The 27,404-nt window shown below is 41.4% G+C and overlaps 1 protein-coding gene across 4 annotated transcripts; it reads right to left on the bottom strand.

The window, feature by feature from the left end:
• Nucleotides 1-673: 673 nt before the first annotated feature.
• clocka (clock circadian regulator a) lies at nt 674-27,404 on the bottom strand. Of its 4 annotated transcripts, none has more exons than XM_039810436.1 (23): nt 27,291-27,404; nt 22,766-22,855; nt 13,658-13,889; nt 13,477-13,568; nt 13,053-13,112; nt 12,656-12,804; nt 12,457-12,548; nt 12,279-12,368; nt 11,974-12,094; nt 11,746-11,859; nt 11,538-11,656; nt 10,351-10,433; nt 9,264-9,370; nt 9,002-9,149; nt 8,806-8,881; nt 8,577-8,721; nt 8,380-8,480; nt 7,245-7,394; nt 6,184-6,432; nt 5,840-6,055; nt 5,553-5,740; nt 4,059-4,323; nt 674-2,191 (listed from the first exon to the last, which is right to left on the bottom strand). In XM_039810436.1, exons 4-23 carry the CDS (start codon nt 13,494-13,496, stop codon nt 1,907-1,909), a joined length of 2,778 nt encoding a protein of 925 aa, XP_039666370.1. In that variant the 5' UTR covers nt 13,497-13,568; nt 13,658-13,889; nt 22,766-22,855; nt 27,291-27,404; the 3' UTR covers nt 674-1,906. The 4 variants fall into 4 exon arrangements, with proteins under 4 accessions (XP_039666370.1, XP_039666371.1, XP_039666369.1 ...); XM_039810437.1 differs by having other exon boundaries at nt 4,137-4,323; XM_039810435.1 differs by lacking the exon at nt 27,291-27,404 and adding an exon at nt 26,921-27,083 and having other exon boundaries at nt 1,907-2,191.

Below are 27,404 nucleotides of genomic sequence, written 5' to 3'. Positions count from 1 at the left end.
AATATTAGACATAGATTTGTCAGGCAGACACATACATGACTCCAAATGAATGTGAATAATATGTCAGTGTTGGGTTAAAGGGGAACTATGCAGGTTTTGTTTTAGCTTAATTTACCTTAACTGAACAGCTTCGGAGTCATTGGAATGGTTATTTTACTTTTTTCGGGTTGAATGGTGGTCGTCTCGCTCCCCCCCCTAGCGCCTGTGAGCGGAAAAACCAGCCTCGCAACTTTTTGGGACTCTTGCAGCTCACACAGGAGTGACTGGAAGTCTCCCAGAAAGAACTAGAGGAGGATGTTTGGGGGACACACAAATCAAGCTCAAGCTTAGTGTGAGAACATTAGCCACCTGTTAACATGTCTGACTTTACATTTTTTAAATGTCTCTCTCTCTCTCTCTCTCTTTTAAAATGTCAATGATGTCATACACATCGTACGGCCAGAGATGCTGCTTTACAGCAAGCTCTGAGTCACTTGGTTCCACTTTGGATGCCATCAAGCTGGATCTCTGGTCGTAATCAGTCCTTCACTGACCAATCGGCATTCATTAGCAGAATGCTAGCGTGTTATGGGCAACAACGACTCAAACTTTCGACCTATAATCATGTTGAACTTGCAAAAACTACAATCAAATCTGAGATTTCTCAACGGCAATCAGGCGAAAGAGACAAATTTAGCTGTCTAGCTCCATTGACTCCCATTCATTTTGCACTCTCCCGCAATCACCCCCAGTGGAACTCTGGTGGAACTGAATGTATATAGAATAAATCTATATATTGAATAAATCCTCTTCAGGAACCATACAGACCTTATGGATAGCTCTGAATTGGAGACATCTCAGCAAAAGTGCTAAAATTAAGAAATAAGAATATGAAAGATTATCCTGGCAAATTATAATATTGCATACATTTTAGCTTCACCTTGGCAGTCTTCAGTTCATTCACAATATTTGACTCAAGTTGATTTTAGTCTTTAGTGTGCAGATCTTTACGCACATCTTAAAAAGCTTAAAAATACTTTAAAACATGTCTTCAACAGTTTTATGAAATTCTGTGAAAATATGGGTCGAGGATGAAACAAACTGTGACACAACAAGCAGCATCGGCAATGTCTGCTATGCAGACACACAAACCCATCCCCTAGGAGAAAGGAAGTCTGGGAAAATATCCGCCTCTGAGCACTTTAAGAGCTTTTCGTCATAGCATACTAGAAAAAAAAAAAGTATATTCAACGCCGCATATAACAGACTAGGCATTTCATTTCATGCATCATATAAAATATTAGTTCTTTCTTTTTCATTATATTTACATAATATATTACACATGATGTTCTGTACAGTAAAAGTTCAATCCAGACACCATTCTTAAAAATATTTTCTGACCCATAATTAATTTTACATGAAAAACAACAAATAGGAGAAAACATCCAAAAGAAACGAGCCTCTGGCTGTTCTGCAGGATGTCCTCGAAGCTTGACAGAAGCTTTGCTGCACTGACTCAATTAACCAGAGAGATCTGCATAAAATAATCCTGTGAGGGGGGGGGGGGCTGGAGCACGCACACACACACACACTAAACACACAAGAGAGGGCCAGAGGTTTGAGGGGGAGTCCATTACAGGGATAGTGGTTCCCTGTTGTCTCGGTGAAAAGGCCTTCGTCCCAGAGCCAGAGCCACAGCGAGCTCAGTCCTGTTCTCTGCAGCACTCGGTGCTCAGGAGTTAAGTGCAAACAGCAAAAGATCCTTGTGAGGGGAGGGAAGCCACAGCCTGCCCATCCAATCACTTTTCAGTCTCTGAGGCATGGTCTCAGTGCTGCACTTTCAGTAGAACTCGTCTTTAGGCCGCCGTCACAAAGCCACCAACACTTGGGTTTTGACTCACTCCACTACGGATTTGGCTTTGGCCGGCTACTGTGGCTGCGTAGCAGAGCGATCAGACAAACTATCCGCCCTGTGAGGGGCCAGTTGCTGTTTCTGCTGTTGTTGATGTTGATGTTGATGTTGATGAGGATGATGATGATGATGATGCTGTTGTTGTTGTTGTTGTTGTTGTTGTAACTGTTGTTGCTGTTGTAACTGCTGCTGCTGCTGCTGCTGTTGGGTTGTGGCAGTAAAGGTACCCTGCTGCTGCAAAGGGAACGCTGCCTGCAAGATCAACTGGGTGGACTGGTTTCCATGAAGTAGCCGAGAAGCCTCGAGTGAAAAAAAAAAAGGATTAGCTAGATCTTAGGGTGGAAATGAACCTGTTGAGTCACGAAGAACACATCAAGATTCAACTTAAAACTGCACAAGGCAACTTTGGGGTTTTGAGATTTGAAATGACGGCCTTTTTGATTGACTTTCTGGAGGGTTTTGCAACGACAACCACCTTTTCACAGCCACTGAGTGGCAGGACTCACTCTCTGTGGCTGCTAACGATGAAGAGAACTGTGATGCTGAGAGGCAAACAAACATATCTTGATAAAGTGAGGCCATTTGAATTGATACTAATCCATCCATTAGAGCTAGACCAATAAATCATCCTGGCCGTGGTATGAGCTTATTGCAGATATATCAGTAGAACACACAGACCTACGCCCAGCCACAGAACATTTACACTCGAACCGTCACTGCCTCTCTGGCTTATCCAACACTGCCAACTACACATTCACTTAAATACTGCACCATATACAATCTCACATACCCAGCCACTTATACTACAGCTCTTACTGTTCATACTGACCTATAGGGTAGTTATATTTATTCCCGTCTATATTGCACATACTGGATCTATAGTTTATACCCCTACTTATATCTTGCCATAGCTTTTACTCTGTATGTTTACTCTTAGCACACCTTGTACTAATGGTACGTGTCCATACAGTCATGTGAAAAAATTAGGACACCCATGCTAAAGTTGACTAAAAAGAGGAATACAAAATTATCTTTTGGAAATTGATCTTAATGCCTTAATTAAAAAAATGAGGAAAAATCCAATCTTTAAGGACACCAATTTTCTTTGTGAATGAATAATGTATCGTAAATAAATAAATGTTCTTACTTAAAGGGGGCATAAGTCAGTACACCCCTATGTTAAATTTCCATAGAGGCAGGCAGATTTTTATTTTTAAAGGTCAGTTATTTGATGGATCCAGGATACTATGCATCCTGATAAAGTTCCCTTGGCCTTTGGAATTAAAATAGTCCCCCCACATCATCACATACCCTTCACCATACCTAGAGATTGGCATGGTTTTATTTCAGTTAACCTAATAGCTGGTTTGATTTTTCATTGAGAGATGATCTTATGGAAAGTACCCATGCCAATCTGTAGGTTCACCGAAATGTGTTTCTGAAAACATTTTCATGCGAGAAATAAGCCCTGCAGTTGCTGAATCTGTCTTCATTTCTGGTAGAAAAACGGTCAGTTTAAAAGATTTTCGTGAGTTTTCGAGAGACGGCGGGTCGAGCTAGATGCCCCTGATTTGCATAAAGAAGCCCGGACTTTATAACTTTATGCAAATAAGGAGCCGGCAACTCAACGCCCCGCTTCTCAAAAGTCGCCACGACACTACCAGAATGCATTGCCCGGCTGCTTATATAGACAATGAATGCGAAGTGTGGAAATGATGCTTGCCAGTATACACGTACCATTACAGTACACTTTCTGCACGGTTTTTATTTGTACTTACCTGCCCTGCTTACTCTGTTCAACTGTATATAGTATCTTACCTTATTCATACCAAAAGTGAATGCACAATGCAGATGCTGATTGGTGTTAAGAGTCGTGATTGCCATTCAGTGGGGAGTGGCAGTGGTGTCTTCCATTTACAGTGAAATCACATGCATATCCCTCCATTTGATCAAATTAAATTTGGATATGATAGTGTGTAGTTCTATGAGCACATGGCTAAATAAACTTGAAACTTACAAACTAATTTTAAAAGGTCACTTAAACAGCACGCTACATATACTGAGCTCACACATACAGAATACACAGTTGCTCAATAAATGTCATTTGGAACCACTTAAGTGTAAAGTTACCTAGTTACCTAAATGACCATTTTCACCTGAGTGTTACCTGTAGGAACTGTGTTTGCTGCTGGGCCAGTGGAGCCTGCCCTGGCTGCATGGCTATGACCTGTAATTGCTGCTGTACCTGCTGCTCCTGTGGCTGCTGCTGCTGCGGTGGCTGCTGGGAAATGCTGATGGTCTGGGTCTGACCCTGCTGAGGAGCGAAGGCCGTCACAACTTGGCCCATAAACATGGTTGTAGGGACCATGACTGCACCACATGCCATCTGTCCTGTCACTAGCTTGGTGAGCAGCTGAGGACTGGCAGGAAACCTGTCAGACAGGAAGTGGGCAAACGTGAGGTAGAGGCAGAGCCCGTCTACGGAGAGCCTGTTCACTCCATTGACATATATAAAATGGACCAACAGAGCCCGTTGCTCTGGATGGAGACCAGTGAAGGATATTAGAAGCACTTTTCCGGTGAGCGCTGAGCGTTACTACGCAGCCTCCAACTGAGAGAGACAATGTAAATGTGACGTGAGCAACGTGTCTGAAAGTTGGAAGTCTTCTAGTAGCTGTGCCGAGAGAAATCTCAATCATTCCCAATCTTACAGAGACGGAGAGCGTAGGTATATGTAAGGAGATAACATAGGCACAGGCTAATTATTGCTAACTAACATGCTAGTTAACATCAGTAATTAAACCTAAACAGCTAATGTAAGTCAAAACTGCCTGTGAGCTTCTCCTGTACTATATGGTAATTCCTCTACTATGCGACAGTAAGTCGCTTGGTTATGACACAATCGTTTTACAAAAGCGTCTGCTACGGAGCCATAACGTGAGGTACAAGGTAATGGAGCCTTTTATACATCGTCATGTTTCTTTACAAATAAACAATGGACAAATAGAGTCTTTAAACGCTTCAGATGTAAAGTTATTCGCTGTCAAAGTGACGTCAAAATGAATGGCAGTCAATGGAATGCTAACAGGAGGTGATCGCTTTGTAGCATCAAAATGGCGCCATAGGAGGTTTGAGTTCTGAAGCGAAGCTTACCCCCTTGGTTCACTCCCTATTCAGCCCCATTTTACCGAATTTGGTTGCAGTTCCACCAGAGTTCCACTGGGGGTGATTGCGGGCGAGTGCAAAATTAATGGGAGTCAATGGAGCTAGACAGCTAAATTTGTCTCTTTCGCCTGATTGCCGTTGAGAAATCTCAGATTTGATTGTAGTTTTTGCAAGTTCAACATGATTATAGGTCGAAAGTTTGAGTCGTTGTTGCCCATAACACGCTAGCATTCTGCTAATGAATGCCGATTGGTCAGTGAAGGACTGATTACGACCAGAGATCCAGCTTGATGGCATCCAAAGTGGAACCAAGTGACTCAGAGCTTGCTGTAAAGCAGCATCTCTGGCCGTACGATGTGTATGACGTCATTGACATTTTAAAAGGCTTTTTAGAACAAAAAAACAACTTTAAAAAAAATCTAACACCCAGCAGTGTGTATTGTCTTTGCCTCCCCTTTCGAATGCAACATTCAAATGACTATACTAGATTACATACCTTATCTGAGCTGAACGATCCTGTGCAAATGTAGCCACAGCAGCAGCGTTTGGTCCAGTATTCTGAGCCAGGGTAGTGGCAATCTGGACCATGTTAGCAGGGCTTTGCTGAGGGATCATCATTGTGTTGTACAGAGACGCGGGCAGTGGATTCTGTTGAGGCTGTAGAGTGAGGGACGGCCGCTGAGACTGAAATACACAGAACCAGAGTAAGTGACAAGATGTGGCTGTGTTGGATGTGTTTAATGAACAGCACGGGGAAAAGGAGAACTATTTGGTTTGTCAGACCTGTGAGAGTGCTGTGCTCTGTTCCCGCAAGAGAGTTTGTTGCTGGGGTTGGGGCTGGGGCTGGACAGCATGTTGTTGCTGTATGCCGTTCTGTAGAGTCACTGCAGACACCACCTGGCCCTGCATGCTGAGGGTTCCCCCCTGCTGCAAGGCGTTCCCCTGGGCCGTCTGAACAGAGCTGAAATTCAGTCCTCCGGCTCCTTTCGGCAAGAACATCTGAAACATACAGCACAGATTATAACTATGACAGCAAAACATCAACCCAAACAGTAAATAAATACAACAATAAAAAAAACATGGGCTTCATGATTGCCACACACTCCTGAGCAGCTCTTGCATCTCACCTGAAGGCTCTGTCCCTGAAGGCTCTGTCCCTGCAGGCTCTGTCCCTGCAGGCTCTGTCCCTGCAGGCTCTGTCCCTGCAGGCTCTGTCCCTGCAGGCTCTGTCCCTGCACTCTGTGCAACTCGTCCTGGATCTGTCGCAGCTCATCCTGCTGCCGCTGAATGTTGGCCTCGATCATCCTGGTCCTATGCTCCAGCTGCTCTTTCAGGTTATGCATGACTTCTAGCTGGCTGGAGAACTGCACCATTGACTGTCAAAGAACAATGACATGGGGACAAAGCGGGAAGTGAAATGGCAGCTGTTGAGGTAGTTCATATGTGAACATTTACATGTGGCGTAGCATCAGAGGAGCAATTCATTTTCAAGAGTTTTTTCAGTGGCACGTGCGAGGTCTAATGCTGACTAAAATCCAACTGAAACCGTGGTCTAGGTATAACTGGGGGTAGCCTGCCTGTATTCAATAAATGCCTCAGTGTAGGAAACTAAAACATTGATTGGCACACATGATCTTATTAGGCAGAGGAGAAAAGCTTCATCATCCTGCCACCTGCAAACATCTGACTTTTATATATACATTACATAAATATGTAATAGTTCCAGGGCACTATAAATGTATATTCAGATTTGAAATGTTTCCTAATAGTGCTGTGATGATAATACGGTTTGGTTTGTGCTCAACTAAAGAATAAACCATAAAATAAACTGTACAAATTCCGTATGCTAGTTTTTTCTATTTGGAGATACATAAAATAATCTATTAGAAGCTGCATTGATAAGAAGAATTTATGAATGAATTGTTCACATTCTATTAATGCATGCCCCTATTTATCAGAGGAGCTCAAAGGACGATTCCACTTGTAAAACAAGTTTGCACTTTTCTTGTCATTTGGTTTTATGAATCAAACCATGGCATACCAAGGGAAATTACATTCAAATTATATGTAAGAATACATCCAATGATGAGGATCCACTGACAGAATCAGCGAGATCTAAGGTGCACGAAAAGTTGGCTGTCTGGTAAACATAAAGTAGGCTTTAAAACAAATGAGGTAAATATCTTACTTGGTCGCTGGTCTGAACTTGTTGCTGCTGTTGAGGCTGTTGTTGTTGTTGTTGTTGTTGTGGTTGTTGCTGCTGTTGTTGCTGCTGTTGTTGTTGTGAAACCATGGATGGTGCCATGTTCTGTATTGTATTTTGGGAGCTCATTGACTGCTGAGAATGAATACAGAACAACATTAGCAACAACATTAAAAGGACAAATCCGGCGCAAAATGAACCTAGGGGTTGATAACACATGTACCGAGTTGACCGTTCTCTGGGATATGTTTTCATGCTAATCGAATGTGACCAGTTTTAGCGCAAACCGCTAATTAACTTATAAAGCTAGTGGTCGGGGCACGGGTAAAATAAAAAGAAATCGCTATTTGAGGGTCCCTACATGTAAACCGAAGCATTGAGAACTTTGTAAGTGTACAGACAGTTTATTAAAAAGATAGTTTATAAAGACTGTACCATTCATGTATACAGCCGGGCGCCATCTTGGGAAAACAGTCATGACCAGTCGAACAACGAATGCCGTGCAACGTGAGCTGAACTGTCACTTGAAATCTCCCATGGTCCGTGGTTTCCCAATGGGTCGATAGGAATTATGTTTGTGAAATGTAATTACATGGAAATGCATGAATTATATCTGTTTATTAAAATATATGCACGGCGTTTGTCGTTCAACTGGTCATGACTGTTTTCCCAAGATGGCGCCTGCCTGTATACGTGAACAGTACTGTCATAAACTATCTTTTTAATAAACTGTCTGTACACTTACAAAGTTCTCAATGCTTCGGTTTACATGTAGGGACCCTCATTATGCTACCGTGGATGTGTGGTGCTATTTTGAGCCTTGGTAGTGGTGTAGAAATAGCTATTTCTTTTTTACTTTACCTGTGCCCCGACGACTAGCATTATAAGCTAATTAGCGGTTTGCGATGAAACTGGTCACATTTGATTAGAATGAAAACATATCCCAGAGAACGGTCGACCTCGGTGCACGTGTTATTAACCCCTAGGTTCATTTTGCACCGGATTTGTCCTTTAACAAACAGAAAAGGATGAAGAACAGGTCAGAGTACAGCCAGTCTAATCTCTTTATCCCTTATTAAAGCCCTTTTCCACCTGACTCTGTTCTTGTCCCTTCACTGACCTGGCTGCTGATAGATGATCTTCGTTGTGATGTCATCTCCACAGCAGAGACAGACTGCCGACCTGGTGTACTCCTGTCTCCCTGAAGCTTCATCTGTGACGCTGAGAGGGAAATATAAACATGATAAAAAATAAAGCAAGAAGATGACCCCCTAATATAAAATAGTGTCGGTGACAGAGATTGTTGAGGGTGCTTACAAGCTGGGTCAGACACAGCTGTGTGCGAGGATTTGCGTGAGCTGCGAGACGAGGCCGAGGGTGTCCGGCTGTGGTTGAAGCGCTCTAGAGCCTCTTTCAGGCTGGATGTGTTGAGCTGGGACTCAGAGCCTGAATCCTGGGACTGCTGTGAGGCGAGGGGGATAGTCAGCTCTGAGTCTCCATACAAAAGGCATTGTCACAGATGACTGAAGTTGAACAGAAGTCTCACCTTGTCTGCTGTGAGCTCAGGTTGTAGTTCTTCAATTCCAAGCTCTCTGCGCTGTTCTGCTCTTACTTCAGCATAACTGTGGAGCAAAGACAGTGAATAAACTACACGTATATATGTGTGTTGCATTGCGATTAAAGTGAAAGATGTGGGACAGAGATGATGCATTTTTCCACTAAATAATGTATAATCCATGTACCTGACAACAGTGTGCGTGCAGACAATAAACTCTGGTCTGGAGTTCCACTGGTGGTAGGTGATGTAGTAGTGGGTCTGAAGCCAAATCCACTGCTGCCCTTTGGTGAGGAATCTGTAGTAGCAGGACTTTCCTTTGCCATATTGCATTACTGCAAACACACAAGAGAGAGGGCGCTCACAGATATTCACTATTTGAAAGCTCAAAAAGAAGCCAACACTCTAGATGAACTCACTTTAATGATGTCCGAGAAAGATGTACTCACAGTGTTCGTGGCATTTGGCCAGTGTCTCCAGGTCATCTACGTGGTAGTAGTCATATCCTGATGTACCCAGCACCTCAAACGGGAGGTAACCTATAATGGGTGGAGCTCTGGACAAACAAATGTTGAATGACAAACAAGAAAATGTTAGTGAGATGAGTCATTGGAAGACCTCAGCACACCTTCTTCTGCTGTTAAAGTACACTAATGCTAATTATCATAAACCTTTAGAGTAGTAGGAAAGAAAAGTGTGTTTTTCCCCAAAGGGCTCACAGCAAGGTTGCTTTCTCTCCTGTAGTTCAGTTCATTTGGTCCAAAAAAACCAAGAAGTTACATGCTGCCTTTGCCATGCCGCTTCATGTTCACACTGCTTTATTACAACCAAACCAAGATGGGTGAACGTGGAGGCACATACACTGACAGGTAAGTCTTTGATTGGACAGTTTTGTGTGATGACATCCTGCATCATTAGGACCTATGTGGGAAAATCTAATTCTGGTGTCTGACAGCCATTATGCTGCACTTAACTGTGTCTTTATGCGTTTATTTATCTCCGCTGCAATCAAAAAGTGCTCACAAAGAAATAACTGATTATCATCATTATAAGTCAAGATTGCAACTGGATCTCGTGTAGCATAAATAGAGACAAACAGATAAAAAAAAAGGTCAAAATACCAGGCATTTACTATTGGGATAGTTACTGTGTCAATACATTTCACACACTTTGTATTGGGGAACTGCTACAATGCATAGGACACAAGCTCAACACAGACGCATAACATCGCCTATAGGAACGGGAGAGGGCTTCTTTTAGATTTCACAATCAGCAGTGCATTTATTATTAGCTTTGAAATTCCTGCTAATGTCACACATCTACTTTTACACAGTCCTGCGGTAGCGGACAGAAACCCGACTTCTCAGGTGGTCTCAGAGTTTGATTGAAATTGAACTGAACAAACAGGACAGGTGTGAAAGCACCCTGAATAAATGATCCATTGGTAAAGAGTTACGATACAAAAACATATAACACAAACAGCAGAGCACATTGGATAGAAGACACTGTAAAAAAAGGAAGAAAAATAAACTGTACCTGTGGTCCAAGAACAGAAATTTCCACTCTAAACTATGTCTGGAGGTGAATTCCTCATTAGGCTCCTCTACAGTGCACATCTCCTGGGAGGGATAGGGTGGAAGTGTAGAATGTATTTAGACAGTATCTACATTTATCTAAAAAAATGCATGTACTACAGTAAATACTAACTTATCTGAGCCAATGTTGAGCTGAACATGCAGGAAATAAGGTAAGTTTGAAGAGTCCAATTTTAGTGTTCAGGCTCTTCAAAGGGCAGTGTTCATTGTTAGAGCTCGACCGATAAAGGATTTTTAAGGCCGATATCAATACAAATATTTGGTGATTTAAAAATACAATATTCCAATATATCGGCCGATATATATTTTAAAAAGATATCAAGAAACGCGTAACAAAACAAACCGATTTTCCTAACATTAGTTATTTATGAGTCCTCACTAAAATAATATGATAATAAAAGTTTTAAAATGAACTTTTTTGTTTTAACAGAACAGAGGAACATCAAAATATATTAAGTTCTGATAAATAAAATGTATAAAAGTACAAACTTAAGATATGAAGATTAAAGTCCTTTGAACAAAAACACAATAACAAAAAAATCCAAGTGTTGCCAATAGGGACGTTGTAGATCGCCCTCTGGTGGACAAACTATGCAACGCCAACACTCAGAACATAACCGTTGAAGGATGTTTCGTCCTTTTTTATGTTATTTTTTAAATATTCATTTATCGGCCATTATAAATGCCGTACATTGTACACCAGCACTACTTAGCCTCACAAGTCTTAATGAAGTTTCTGCTTCTCTTTCATTCAAGTTCTGCTGTCTCAGTTTCAGTTGCACCGTCTTGTGTATTTTTCCATAATGATGATCGTTTGATTCCAAACTCAATGTCACTTTACTTCCAACAGTAAAGGTAAAAGTAAAATCAACAGTAGCTTTTTAACTTAGCTGGAAGAAAGATACATAGATACAGTGTTTTTAAACCAAAGAAAAGAGACAACACGGCACCACACAAAATGGTTGACAGGAGCCCAAATGTGTTTGCCTGGGGTGACTGGGCAAGCGTTACTGCTGAGCCCTGTCCTAATTTGAACTACCTTTTTTCAAACCTTGAGGCACAGATTGAATGTGTGTCAACAGGATAAAAGGAGAAGTAAAAAGTGGAAGAACGGCTAATGATTTTTACCTTGATAAACTGTGGTTTGGCAAGCCTCACAGTTGCTATAAGACACACTCTGTCTTCAAAGGCAGAGTGAAGCGATCGCTGGATCACTCCCTCGAAACCATTTCGGGTACAGTTAGGCACTGGTGACGAATAAAACAAAGAAAAGCTTAGGCTTTACGGCCAGGAAAACTCAACTTGAGGCTCAGACAATTAGTGGCGTGTAGCTCACCATTATTCAGGGACTTGAAGTTTCCAATGAACTTGACATATTCGTACACGGGGGGCTCGTTGGGGTCGATTGTCCCTCGGAGCATGTGGCAACAGAACTCAAGCTGATTTTTTGCTGGGAAAAAAATGAAAAAGTTAAGAATTGAAGTAAGTAATTACTATACCAGTAAGATAATATAATAGCATAATAAGACAAATTGAAATGGTGCAAATAAAAAATTCCACTTACTTTTCAGATATTCAGGCGTCGGTGTCTCTCCTTCCATGATATGAGAGGACAGAGCCTTGTACACATCTGAATGCTCCCCCATAGGCAGGAAGTTCAACAAGTTCTGATCCACAAGATCAGACTGAAACACATACAATATGTTTCAAACTAATGCATCTTTGAGCATGTGTAGCTCTAAACACTTAGCTTGTAACACTGTATCAAGCGGGTGGCACTGTTGACATGTTTGCTTTGTTATTTAGACTTGAACTATTCTAAAACTCCAATACTGACTCTATATTATCATTCATTCACATTATACTCACAGGTAAGTGTTCTAGTAGGGACGTCACACTCTCAGAAGCGTAGATTATGTTCCCATCGGTCATGATTGCAAGAAAAAATCCATCTAACGCCTTACGGAAATAAAATGTTTAAAACTTTTTTAATTCATTAATACTCTTGTAAACAAAAACAAAAAAAGGACATGCAAAGACTACTCACCTCCAACATCAGCTGAGTGAACTCTTCATTACTAAGAAAAGGAGGCTTCCAGTCTTGCCTGATCTCAGTTGACTCTGACTGAGCAGCGATTTCTGATGAAGGAGACATGAAACGTGTCAACAAAACAGGTTCAGCCGAAGAGTGTGACCCACAACTCTCTGGATCAGACAGATTTCTGCCCGTCGTGAGCGGTCCTCACCCTTATGTTTGTGCAGAAAGTCGATGCTCTTCTGCAAAATAGTGGACTTGTCCATCTTCCGGGTGTTGCCCGGCAACATGGTGCCCAGCTCCTTGATGAGGACATTGAACTGGTCTCTGCGTTTCTTCTCAGACTTGTTACGGGACACACTGTCGGATTAGACACGATAAGAATAAGAACCCGTTTTGTCTTCATTACATACAGTAGTTTGGGGATTGGTTACAATGCTGCATTATTGTGAGGCAGGTAAGATAGCTGTGTCTCTGCATGTGGAACTTTAATAATCACACAGATGTATAATCAAGTCTCATGAAAACTAAAAATTGTAATATCATGGAGGATGTTTTAAATAACATTAAATGTCTTTTGATCTGAACACAAATCACATGGATCATACCGTTTAGCTTTATCCTTTTCATCTTCTTCCATTAACCCATCAAAGATACTGCTGTCATCCCTGCAGAGCAAACACGCCGACAGTTGAAGAAGATCCTTTAATATTCGTTCTCTAATAATCTTTTATGAACACTTTGAAAAGAGGGTCTGCTCATCTTACCATTTTTTTTTATTTTGAGGAAAAAACATATCTAGTGCTGAGACAATTATAAGATTGATATCGAGATTGAAAATCAATCTATGGCAATTGTGATAAACAATTGTTTTAAATCATTATTTAGTACAAAACCTCACCGTAAATTAAGTTTCTTTTATTGTTGGTCAGAGAAAAGAAAAATGGTTTTGATGTTTTATAGACTACACAATTAATAGAAATTACTAAGAAAAACAAGCTAAATGCAGGTAACTCAAAACCTTTGTCTCACCGGTCAATGCTCGAGGTCATTTTGTATCCTGTTTAGGGTCGCAGTGTTGGAGAGGGGTCTTTTAATCGTGAGGTAGACATTTGGGGACGAACCTTTGAGGAAAAAAGAACCCTACGTGAAATAACAACTTGCAAACAGCTTCATCACTAAATTCAAGACCGATGGTAGAACTAAATCTCACCTTACTGACAGTACAGCCAGTCCTGTGAGACGATGAAGAAGTTACTGCTGGATGAAGGCAGGGTGTGGCTGGACACACTGTGGTGATTGGGGCAGTGGAGCTCTGTGTCTTGGAGGAGAGTCACTGAAAGTTTCCCCAATCAGCGGGTAGAAAGTTGAAAAGGGGTCTTCAATGAGCAGAGTTCTTCGTCTGCTTCGGGTGGGAGACTGGCACATGGCAGCAACATCTGAGTCTATAAGAGGGTAGAAAAACACACATTGTCATTATTGAAATACAAACACAATTGTTATAGTCAGGTCTTGGGTAGGAGAGCCCTTCCCTGGAAGGAAAAGGAGCTCAACCCCAACAAGTGCAAAACAAATTTGGGTGGGAAGGTTTGGTGCAACATATGAATGTTTGTACGATGTCAATCTAATTTATAGAGGTGATCATTCTTTGCATTAACATCCAGGAAATACTCTGGGATTATATTAAATGTAATACATAATATAATGCTTTTAAAGGTAAATTATTGCCACATGTTTGATACCCTGAATGCTGATGTAACAGATACATAAAAGCACCTATCTTGATTTCAATTTGCCGCATAAAAAAAATTCTACAGTAATATTCCGCACATCACTGACAGTTGATTTTTCTTCCTATCACCTGACTCTACTCTTCTCCTTGCGCAGGTAGGCCTACAATAGATTGTCCAATTAAAATGAGAAGGCCCACTGGGTCTCTAGCCTAAATATTTGACCCACTTATCCCATGAACCAGTTACCGTCAGAACCTGTGTGGGAGGTTTTCTCATCATAACGGCCTATTTGCGTTGGTGAGAAAAGCCCTTCTCTCCTTGTATCATGGTACACATAACATTTCCATTATTACAAATTTGGCTGAAACTTCATTGTAGTTTTTGCTATTTTAGGGATTTATACTTAAGTCATGTATTGTAAGCTAATATAGATATACACACAAAAATAGTTGAATTGAGGTTGGTTATTGTGAGCAGCGTTTGGTTAAACCAAACAGCATAAAAAACAGCTGCACTTATTGACATAACTAGCATTCTTACACATTCATGTTCACGGTTAAGTCCCCAAAATACCAAACCAAGACAACACACACACATCACAAAAATAAAACTCGGTTTCCTAATTTGATTATTTATGATTATTTACTGCTCCAATTTTAGAAGCAATAAAATGGGTTTTTCAAAAGATGTGTCATTGCCTAGTGCCTAAGTAAAGATAGTAAACTAATAGATAAGATAGATAAAATACCCATATAAATACAGTACATGTTTAAATTCATTAACAATTGACCCAGGATCAGTGTGTTAGGGGAGCCCCAGCCAGCACTTCCACTGTTGTGCTGTGTTAAACTTACTGCTGCTGGGTTCATCAAAACGAGGAAAGGAAGTCAGAACTGGGAGTATTTACACGTTCATGTTAAAAACAAGACAGCAAGGAAAAAAAAAAAAAAAAAAAAGGGGGGGGGCCCCTTTATTTTTCGCTTTGCATTTTTTTTTGGCCCCCCCCCGGGGGCCCTTTCGAGACAAATACAGAGAATGGGTGCCTTATCTAAGATTACTGCTTTGTCAAGACAAGGGGCCAACTACACTCTGCGGCAACATTATAAAGGGAGTGGATAGTTGTAGTAAAGAGCTTTATCTACACACTTAGTACCTACTAAAAAACAGAAGCAGACATCCTTTGCATTTCTGCTCTACAGCATTTGAAAATAGACAAGCTAACTGGAACACAGACCCAGACTGAAAAAAGGCGAAAAGAAACTATGTAAAAAAATGTAATTAAAAAAAGACATGAGTGATATGAGAGGAAAATAATAGTAATAATAATAATTAATTTATACTTTATTAATCCCGCAAGGGGAAATTCCAATGTTTAAATTAAATAATGTGTGTTGATATGAGTGTATCAGCAGCAGTTGCAGCAGTCATAGTGAGCGTTGTGTAACTGGGAGAGCAGAGGTTGTATAACTGTGATGTCATCTGTGATTCACTGACCTGCTGGCCCAGTGACCTACTTTCCTCCTCCTCTGATCTAACTTAATCACAGCTGCACAGGCAACGCTTTCCTGTTATACCAATATCACTACACTCCCTGTCAACAGAAATCCTTCAAAAGCTGCCCATTTTACAAAGCAAGTACCTTCACTAAAGGTGTGATCAGGGAATCACACTGTCTGCATATATCGCATTTCCTCCTTTAATCATAGGATATGCAAAGGCGACCTGGTGTTCCCTGAGCCTCAGCGGGCATAGATGTCAAAGGAAAGGTGCTACATTTTTACCAGTCAATTATCAGTTTTTAGTCATGTCAATCATGTAGACTAGGCAGAAGTATTCAAATGAGCACACCTCACACAAGTAGAAGCATTTTTGATCCTGAAACACATCAAATCACAGACTGAAAACGCTCTTTTATCACAGTTTTTCTGTTGCTCACACAGCATTGTTGAATGTGTGTGTGGATGTGTCCGCCCATGCTCAGATGTAGGGCAGCAGAGCTCTGAGGATATGAGTCACTCTGAAGTAGACGTATGGCGCCGCTCGACACGCACCCCACCACACCCCGCATTGAGATGCCAGCACAGCAACGGTGCCAACGGGCAACACCATAGCAACCGGCCTCACCGTGTCGATCGAAAATAGCCTAGCTGAAATTCTTCCACAGCTGACGCTCCCTCCAACATACACGGAGAATGATTCGACTATTGGTTAAGACTGGATGTAAAACACTGACAGGTCGACCTATGCAGCGCTGCATTAACACACAGTGGCCGTCATTCTGCATCATTCAGAGGAAACCAATCACAAGCAATCCCTCCCATCCTTATTGTATTATGAAGCAGATTCTCTCCATCAGGAAGAGTGTTTTTACTATTACATTAGGCGACACAGCAACTGACAAACAGAGAATACAGCACAGCTTAACAGCTTTTTCTTCTTATGACTCAGTAGGCTCAGAAATTCAAACAGGTAATGTTTGAAATGTGCCCGGTGATGAAAATCCAAATGTAAACCAAAGACCAATAATTAATATCCCCAGGGATACAGCTTTTTTACTTTTATACTCCACCACAGAGGATAATATCACTGCATATTAGAATGCCAAGATGAGGATAGAAACTACTTGTTGATATGCAAAGGAGCAGCAGTCCTCTAATCAGAAGCAGACTAAAGCCAAGAAGAGCTTGTTTTGCCATAGTTCTTTAAAATTAGATAGCAGGATACATCCATTTGAACTAAAACGCTACCAAATTAAACCTTTATATTAGGATGAAGGCAAACAAATGCATAAGATTGTCTGAATGAGATCTGTGCCATATATCTCCTGCGTTCGAAACATTTATACAACTAACAAGTATGTTTTTATATCAGCTTGTACTATTATGTTGTGTGTGATTAGGACTGCAATGGGCATAGGGGAAATGGCCAGGTATCTTTCAATTGACAGTAGACTTTCAGTCTTATACTTGATAAAACGTGAATGTCATATGTTTTCTTCATCATCTAGGTCACACCCTGACACCCTAGAGCAGGGGGGTTTGTGAACCCTCAAAGATCCCAGGTGTCACAACACCTCGGCTTTTACAACATTTCTAGAAAGACTGATAAATTCAGTCAACCATTTAAAACGTGAAACTCGCACGTACTGGTAGACACAAAGACAGTCTACAACAAAACCGAAGTGGTACTCGGGTTAGGAGCAAATAAAGAGGATGGGGTGGGCGGTCTCATTCTGCTCCAAGTGTTTGGAAGTATCTAGGATAATGTTATGCAGATTTTAACATCTGGCAAGCAAGAGACTCACTGCCAAGGAGGTCACACAAATCAACAAAAACACATACAAATAAATGACTCAGAGGCAGCTGCATCAAGGCCTGAACATCCTGGTGGCATCCACATAGCAATCAATCAAAGATGCGATTCCCTCGCTTCACAGGCATAGAGGTTCCCTTGTCAAAATGGGTTTAATTTATGCCATGGTCATTTTGCCAGTAAGCAAATAAAATCCACAACACAAGCTTGTCAACACTGCCCACCATATAGCTAAAACATTGTAGCAACTAACCCCTCAACTCTGGGCAGCCAGCTGTGCTTCCACTCAAAGCACACACATCCACAGGCCCAGCAGCACAAAATGGCTCTTTGTTTTGCATTTTTCCTCCACAGCCCACAGACAGCAGTGGTTGGCAGGGGCCCCTTGACTGCTGCTGGCCTCCAGTCCCAGCGGAGCAGGAGCTCAGCCAGGGGCCTCACGACGATGCCAAGTGGGTCATTGGAGTTCAGAAGGATGACTGGCAGCACACGAGAAGCAGTCAAAACTGACTCCAGCCCTTGTGGCCGGTAAGCTCAGTTGGTGGAGCGAGCGCACCAATGTAGAGGTTTATTCCTCGACGCAGAAGGCCAAGGGTTCGAATCCGACCTGTGACGGTTTCCTGCGTGTCATCCCTCCTCTCTATCCCCTTCAATATCTCAGCTTTCCTATCCATTAAAGACCGAAATGCCCAAAACTTATCTTTAAAAAACTGACTCCAGCCCTGTAAGACCAGTCTACTATGATCAAACTATATGACCATGTGATCACCAACACTTAATTTGGTATATAAACGCTTATTATGCTAACCAGCCAACCACTCGATTAAGAACCAACATTTTACAGTATAGTGTTATAAACAGGTTGAACCATTAGAAACCTGCTGTAAATAATTGATGCCTTTACTTGACTTTGCTCTAAGTGAGCATATGGACTTGTAGTTTCTCAGAAGACTTTGCACCACTCTACAGATTGTGTCAAGGCATAAATTGAGTGCAGTTAATGTCAGATAAAGACTTCCATATTCTGCGACTGCAAGATTTTTGATTAAACATCATTCATTATGCAGAAACAACTGCCACAGGATCTGACAACCTCACACGTCCCATTTAGACATGCACTGTGGTAAATACTTTTATTTGCTGGTTTTATTCCTGAAAGAATTTGTGAATTTATTAATTAGTAAATAGACAGAACACAAATCAACAATTTTAATAACTGATGAATCACCAATCAAGCAAAAATGCAATATTCTAGCTTCTCTAAATCTAAATCTATAATGAAAATAATGATAAGTTAGAGTCATTGTTGGCATCATGTTTAAAAAATAACCTCAAATTGAAATGTCACGCTGCCTACCTGGGTAGGCAGATCAAGGCACGCAAAAGATTTCTACTTTATTACGTAAAACATTTCTGTGTGAAGCATTTCAACCTACGACGAGAGATAAGAAAGTGAAGCTTTAAACGCTATGCATTACATACATTTTAAGGTGCAAAAATGACTCGTAAAAGACACTTTTGGAGACACGCAACATTTGTAGGAATGAATGACAGACTGCAATCCTTTTACACCAAAGGCAAGGTAACAAAAGAACTTAGCCGCATGTTGCAGTTTACTATCTCTCAACACGTGCATTATGTGCATCACATTCATAACCTAGTCTTGTGTGCCACATGCTGAATATTAGGGGTGTGCAAAAAAATCGACTCACATTCGTATCGCGATTCAAGCTAGAGATGGTCCGATACCACTTTTTTGCTTCCCGATACCGATTCCGATACCTGAACTTGAGTATCGGCCAATACCGAGTACCGATCCGATACCAGCGTGTCATATATTTCATTATGTTTTAACATCTGTATACTACTATCTCTGTATGGATGTGATATGATTTCTTTCTTTGTTGTCGGTCTGGCTCAGGTTAAACTCTTTGTGAAACATGAACAAACGCAAACAAGGAATGCCCCAGAACTTTCTTTTATAGTTATAATGAAAAAGAACATAAATAAACTACTTTAACGTAGATTTTCTTTAGGGCTTCATTACGTGGTATCGGATCGGTGCATAAACTCCAGTACTTCCCGATACCGATACCAGCGTTTTAGGCAGTATCGGAGCCGATACCGATACTGGTATCGGTATCGGAACATCTCTAATTCAAGCTCTACCGATTCAAAATCGATTCATAGAATTCCAAAAATCGAATCATATATATTTTTTATTTATTTATTGTATGTCTACTGCAATCACATGGGAAAAGTAACAAAAACAAATTTTATGATTATGTTTTGGGGCATTTTCAGAATTTATTTTGATAGAACAGCTGAAGACATGGAAGGGGAGAGAGAGGGGGGAATGACATTAAGCAAAGGGCCGCAGGTCGGAGTCGAACCCGGGCCCGCTGCGTCGAGAATTAAACCTCTATATATTGTTTTTGAATCGAAAATCAATTTTGAATCGAATCTTGAGCCTAAACATCAATATTGAATCGGGACATTTTCTGAATCGTGCACCCCTGCTGAATATCTTGTGAGGATTGAGGCTCTTACTATAGGCTGATGGTCCTGTCATGGTTGGACTTTTCATAACAGGGACACATGTAGGACATAAAGCCATTTGTTTAAAGGGGAATATAAGGACACAAGGTAGCTAATCAATAACATCATAATTAAAACTGAGTTATACCCATAGTTTAAGACTATAGTTTGGGTGATATTAAAAGGGGTGATAGAATGCAAAACCGATTTTACCCTGTCATAGTTGAATAACAACAGTTCGGTGGGTAATAGTACATACATAGAAGCTCAAAATCCAATTGACACCCCTTTACTATGAAAATCTCATATTTTGAAACTGCCGCTGAAAACGGGTGAATCTCAACAAAGCTAGTTGCTTACGTAAGCATCTCAGGACCTGTACCTTTGTCACCCCCATGGGTGTATTAAGAGAACGGTCATGCCCCAACATTTACATAGGCTACACAACTGACCTGAGATCAGGTAGTCTTCTGAATCTAGGTCGCGCAGATCTCTGCTATTCCATTACAAAATTCACTTCTGAAAAATTTTTATGCGAGAAATCAACTATGTAAAGCTCAAATATGGGCCGCTTTACGAAAATGGATGGCTAATTGCAAATTTTGTCCGACTGTGTGTCGGAGTTCAGCGGCCGGTGCTGCCTGTGTTGTTGCCTCGCCGCCTGGCCTGCCTTCCTTCACAGATCCCGGCCTGCTGTGAGCTCGATTGAGCTCCGTCAAGGCTGGCAGCCAACAGCACTCCATACCCGCGCAAAGTCACCCTTTTTTGGGCTAATGGACAACCAAACGCTGCTGCTCTGACAGAGCTCTAGGGCCTGCAACTCGCCTCTTCCTGCTAGCTAAATGCCCGGTGTATGTGAGTGAGAGCGCAGTCAGCGAGCTTGTTTACGCCAGGAATCTCTTACCACAGGTTCCAGTTAATCTTTTAATGTGTTTAATTATAATGTGTTGAGTTATTTAAACGAACGATTGGGAAAATAAACGCCGCTTGTCCGCGAGTCTCAATGATAGAGCCTGCGGCTGGATGTAGCTCTATCAATGAGAGCTAGCCTCCTCTTAGAATTCTTCTGAAATTCACAAATATTAATTAACTTGAAATTGGACACCGTTGTTAGCTTTATAAGACATTTAGGTAGATGTTGTATAAGTGGTGTGACATGTGTGTAACATGTAGTAAGAGATTGCTGGCGTAACAAGCTCGCTGACCGCGCTCTCACTCTTACACATGGGCCATTTAGCTAGCTAGCTGGAAGAGGGGAGCTGCAGGCTGTCAGGGTAGCGCCGTTTGGTAGGCCATTAGCCCAAAAAACGGTGACTTTGTGCGGGTATGGAGTGCTGTGGGCTGCCAGCCGTGACGGAGCTCCAAGTACCTCATAGCAGGCCGGGGTCTGTGAAGGAAGGCAGGCCGGGCAGCGAGGCAGCAACACAGGCAGCACCGGCCGCTGAACTCCGACACACAGTCTTACCAAATTTGCAATTAGCCATCAATTTTCGTAAAACGGCCCATATTTGAGCTTTATATAGCTGATTTCTCGCTTAAAAAAGTCTCAGAAGTGAATTTAATAACGAAATAGCCCGACAAACAATGTATAACTTTGCAGTGTCTGAAATATGAGACCTGCTGTCGAGTCTCCCATGTGTTTCTATGTAGTTTGCTCAAACCAATCAGCGCGCAGCTCATTCTAAATATTCATGAGCATACCATATTTGGAAGAAAAGCTCTTGTTCCAAATAGAGCCATATTAACAGGGTAGTTAAGGGCCTAATTAAATAGCATTCGGGCAATTTTCAGCCCAACCAATGTTACATACCCTATTAGGAGACCTTAAGGAACAGTGTAAAATACCCTATATAATCATTCTATCACCCCTTTAAACTGTTAACAAGTTAAAACTAAGCATGATTAACACCCAGATCAAGATTATAAAACGATATGTTTGTTTAGATATTGGGAAGAAAAAGATTTAACCTTTCTTGTACTAAACCTATTAGGACTAACTAGATAAACGCAAACAAGCACGCACGTACGCAGCTAGGAAAGACAGCAATATTAGCAATCCAAACTAATCAAGAGTATCATCAGACGCAATCAAAGAACACTAAACCATTTCTAGTAGGACCTTCTCAAAAGAAGATTATTTGAAAGGCTCCAGTGACTGTGTCAAAACCATTTCAATGCCATATGCATTATATTCAGGAGAAACATCAACAGACTGCAGATCAAAAATAGAACATTACTGAATGGATGTATAATGTCTCTGTAATAGCTCCTTGTGAATTAGGTTTAAAAATACATTAGCCAAGAGCGTCCTATCCTAGGGCTGTGCAATTAATCCGCATTTTAATCGTGATTGCGATTTCGTCTCTTAATGATCACAAAAACAGATATCGAGAAAAACTATTATTTTGCACATCACGTTTTGCGAGTAAACTCTTATTTTCTCTTGTGTTCTGAATGAAAACAAAAATGTTCAAATGGGAAAAGTATTAAGGGGAATTTCACACTTCAAGGTGTTTTCACTGTTGATTTGTTGAACTTTTTCCACTCTTTTTTAAGTTCAATGCTTGCAACATCTTTCCAAAAGTCAAGTGATCGTGTTAAATAATCGTAATTTCAATATTGACCAAAATAATGATGATTTTGTCCATAATCGAGCAGCCCTTGTCTGAGTGACACTAAAACAGTCCACTGCTGTAACCAAGACCCAAATAAAGTAGGTGAAGTCAACCATGGCTTACCTTTTGTCTTTGAGTGATGGCTAATTAAGTAAGCGCTTCACCTCAATACGGATGACTCTGTGGGAAACTCTTCTCGTGTGAATTATTGACCTGTTAAACAGAAAGAGAAAAGTTAGTCTTACAAATGAGCAAAAAAAACATTTTGAATTTCTGAATCAGAACTAAAACAGCTGGGTCATTATGAGCCTCCCACACACAGCACTGCAGAAATAAAAAACAGCTTTGAAAACACACACACACACACACACACACACACACACACACACACACACACACACACACACACACACACACACACACACACACACACACACACACACACACACACACACACACACACACACACACACACACACCCCTCTTGAAAGGTCATCCATTAACAACCTGAGCCCCTGGCCATCAGCTGGGAAGGGGATTTACAGTCCAGGCAATGTAAACATAAGCATCTGCTCATTATTGTAAAAAGTGATGCTCAAAGTGTGTAAGAGTGCATGCGAGTGTATGCTCGAGCACTAGAACGTAGAGGTTTTAAAACCCTCGTCACGATCAAGAACTTTATCATACTAGCACGTACAAACGGTGTCATATATTGATGTTAATTTGCTACTCGTGTCAATATATTGGCCTCATATTACAATAGCATTTATTTGCAGACCCCCCACCGCTCGTTATGGATACTTGGAGCTCCCACAGCATTCATTCATACCAGCGCCAAAGTCACCGTCTGTTGGGCTAAAGTGACAATAACGGCGCTGCTCTGACAGAGCTCCAGGGCCTACAACTCCTCTCTTCCTGCTAGCTAAATGCCTGGTGTATGTGAGTGAGAGCGCGGTCAGCGAGCTTGTTACGCCAGCAATCTCTTATCACAGTTCCAGTTAATCTTTTAATGTGTGTAATTATAATGTGTTGAGTTATTTAAACAAACTATTGGGGAAATAAACGCTGCTTGTCCGTCTCATCTATAGAGCCTGCGGCTGGATGTAGCTAGCTCTATCAATGAGAGCTAGCCAGCCTCCTCTTAGAATTCCTCTGAAATTCACAAATATTCATTAACTTGAAATCGGACACCGTTGTTAGCTTTATAAGACATTTAGCTAGATGTTGTATACGTGGCGTTACGAAATTCAAACTGTAAATATACTCGAATTACGTCGAAAATGAAGCCAACTATCCGTGATTTGTAGCTACAAATCACGGTCTACATCCAGCCGCAGGCTCTATCTATGAGACTCGCGGACAAGCAGCGTTTATTTCACCAATCGTTTGTTTAAATAAGTCAACACATTATAATTACACACATTAAACAATTAACTGGAACTGTGGTAAGAGATTGCTGGCGTAACAAGCTCGCTGACCGCGCTCTCGCTCACATACACGGGCCATTTAGCTAGCAGTAAGAGGGGAGTTGCAGGCCCTGGAGCTCTGTCAGGGCAGCAGCGTTTGTTTGTCCATTAGCGCAAAAAAACTGTGACTTTGCGCGGGTATGGAGTGCTGTGGGCTGCCGTGACGGAGCTCCAAGTACCTCATAGCAGGCCGGGGTCTGTGAAGGAAGGCAGGCCGGGCGGCGAGGCAGCAACATGAAAAGTGTTGGTTTATTAACCATGTTAGGAAGACTATAAAACGTTTTTGTTCCGAACATCATGGCATTTCCTTTTGTCGACGATCCCGATGAAGAAGCTGTATTACTTCGCAGGGAGTTAATCATACGTCTGGAGAGGATATGGAGGTCCCGACTATAGATTTATTTTCATTTCCAGATAACTACCTATTTGAGCAGTATCGTTTTTCTTCACAGTCCATCAGATATGTAGATAGCATAACCTTATCCGTCCTCATATGACTAACATCACCCATCATGGACATGCTCTCACATCCCAGCACATTCTTTGTGCCGCATTACTTTTGTTGCAAACTGCAGTTTTCTTTACAACATTGTTGATGTGGAGCATATTAGTAAAGCCGCTGTATAGCAAAGCCCCGTCAGAAGAGTGTGACTCGCTCTGAAATGTTTTTTAAACGTTTTTGTGGACACAAACCAGTAAGAGACATTAAAAAGAAATAAATGATTGTAAATCCTAATTCTGTTAATGAACCTCAGAATGGGATTAGTAGTAGTTTACTTTTTCGCCAGCAGGACTGCACCTAAATTAAATTATACGTGTATAGGCTAATACTGTTCCAGTTTTCACCAGTAATATTATAGGTTACCTGTGATTAAATATTAAATGAATACACTATATTAGAGCTTACTCACTGACTCGAGCAGCAATTTTCCAAACACCAATTCTCGCTATTTTGCAGCAGATATTATATTTTTAACAAAATATATGTTCAAACTCGCTGTATGTGCACGTGAGTATTTCCGCCGACCAGTTTGTTTGTGGTTGTTGCCATGGTGAATCGTAGTATCATGGCTCCATTCAGGCTGCCTTTTTATTGTGGTGGTGCACGCGCTTAACTCTGAGTGAACCAACTCAAATCAGCTGTTCTGGAAGCGAAAACTCAGTTTCCCATCTCAGGGTAAATCAACTCAGAGTTCAGGGTTAGACTCAGAGTTTCTTAAACCTCCTTCCTGAAATGGGCCCCAGATGATGTCAAAGTCAGGTTCAAAACACAAGAGTCAAATCTTTGACCACATGATAGCAGGTCTGACAGACTGTAGCAAACATATGGTCTAAAGACACTTACTTCAAGGTTTCTGAACAAGGCATGAAAGCCTTGGACTTGTAAATCTGATACTTGAATTGTCTACCACTTTGGTTGTTGTAACAAATGTCCCACTGATATTCACAATAGGAAGATTTCCCCGAGGTGGTGACACTATAGAAGTCATGCTTGAGACACTGAATGTCCAGTTCACATTTAGAGCCGCTGCACGAAGCCCAAGGCCTCGACGATAACGCAGCCTTTGAGTGAACTTTTAATTCCACCTAAGCTGCAGAAGCAAAACAACGCTGTCTGCAATAAAGCCAGAGAACATCACATCTGAATCCACGCAGACTCATCTGTATCAGAAGAGTCTGACATGACAGGCGTAAAGTAATTACATTATTAGGCGTAGCGCATAATAATGTAATCTGTATGTTATTCTCCCCCCTCCTTGTCTAATGTTGTCACACCCCCTCATGTTTAAAGACAATTTGCCAGCATTCTGCTGCCAAGTTTGCCCACTATTCTTTCAGAACTACTGTATACAAAACACATTGTATGTGCCATTTAGATTTTTAACAAACTTGGAGAAACTTGTTAAACTTGATTAACATGTTCCAATGTGTAAAAGATTCCAAGCAACAATTAAACACAATGGATAGTAGTTAGTGGAAATAGTTTTGTCCAAAGCAGTTTCCTCCCTTCACCTGCAGCCAGCCAGTGCCAGCAACAACAAAAAAAGGTGTCACAGTATTTCTCCACGATCAGTTCCAACAAACTCTGTATAGTAAAAATGTATTTTAAATCTCTCTATTAAGTGTAAAACGCCTGTAATGTCTTACAGTATTATTTAGCAATGGCCTATGTCTAATGGATACAACATGAACTAGCCTGACTAAATTACTGTGACAAACATAATTGAGAATACAAAAAATCTTGTACATTACTCTTGCCCATTTGTTCTATGCATGTTGCAGGTTCACACATAAACACATTTGACCCTCCTCAGACTGCATAACTATTTATCTAGTTCCTGTCATCTTAACAGGTATGATCCAGGTCCTGGTAAAGCCAGACAGGTAGAACAGCAAAAATGAATAGATGAAGTGACTGTGATCAATGTCATATCTGTTGAATGGGGAGCAGCAGAATAGATGAATGCGAAAACTAGACTGGAACTGGAGAGAAACGTTGCTGCCACAGATCTATTAATTAGCTAACACCAGGGGCGGGGGGGGGGAAACAGGCATACCGTTAAAAAGAGCCAGTAGATGTGGACAGACTGTGCCGGTAAGATGTGTACGGTTGTCCAATATCTCAAGTCACCTGAACTGAAGTCAGCTTTGAAGTGACAAACCATTGGCAGCACGTCTATCTGTCTCGCCGCTGCCGGTGATACCGGCCGGTTGCCGGGCAGTGATTGCTTAGAAGGCTAACGCCACCTAGCTTGCTTGCTAACATCAATTACAGCAACAAAACAACAGCTTTATAGTTTGCCACACTTACTGCGACATATGACACACACTGCCATGGCACCTTTTATTCATGACAAATTAAAAAAGCGGGTTTTTTCGCTGGCTAGTGACTTTACAATAAAATAATTCCGAGCATTCAACTCGTCCGCAACAATGTAACATTACATGTATGTATGTCAACCCACTTTTAGCTGGAGCTAGCTAGCTTACGTGCAGCATTAAAACGTTAGATAAGAATGTGGGTCACTGGGCCTTTGGCCAGACGCTGTCACCAAATGAGCACAAGCTAAACTGTTCCGTTTGCAGCTTTACGTGTGTCAATAGTAACGTTATACAGAGAGGCTGCCGATATAGCGATATAAATACAGAGCAGAGTTCACCGGTGGAGATGTCACACTTACCCCGAACAGTCTCCCCTTTCATCGGGATATCCCTACACCCAGTGGCGCTGCTGACGGTTGACTGCGCAGGGCTCAGGCATATATGGCACAGAGGCAGACTGACTGGAGTCGGAA

This window comes from Perca fluviatilis, chromosome 9, assembly GCF_010015445.1.
Source record: "Perca fluviatilis chromosome 9, GENO_Pfluv_1.0, whole genome shotgun sequence".
Taxonomy (NCBI): domain Eukaryota; kingdom Metazoa; phylum Chordata; class Actinopteri; order Perciformes; family Percidae; genus Perca; species Perca fluviatilis.
This window is presented reverse-complemented; position numbering and strand designations above follow the sequence as displayed.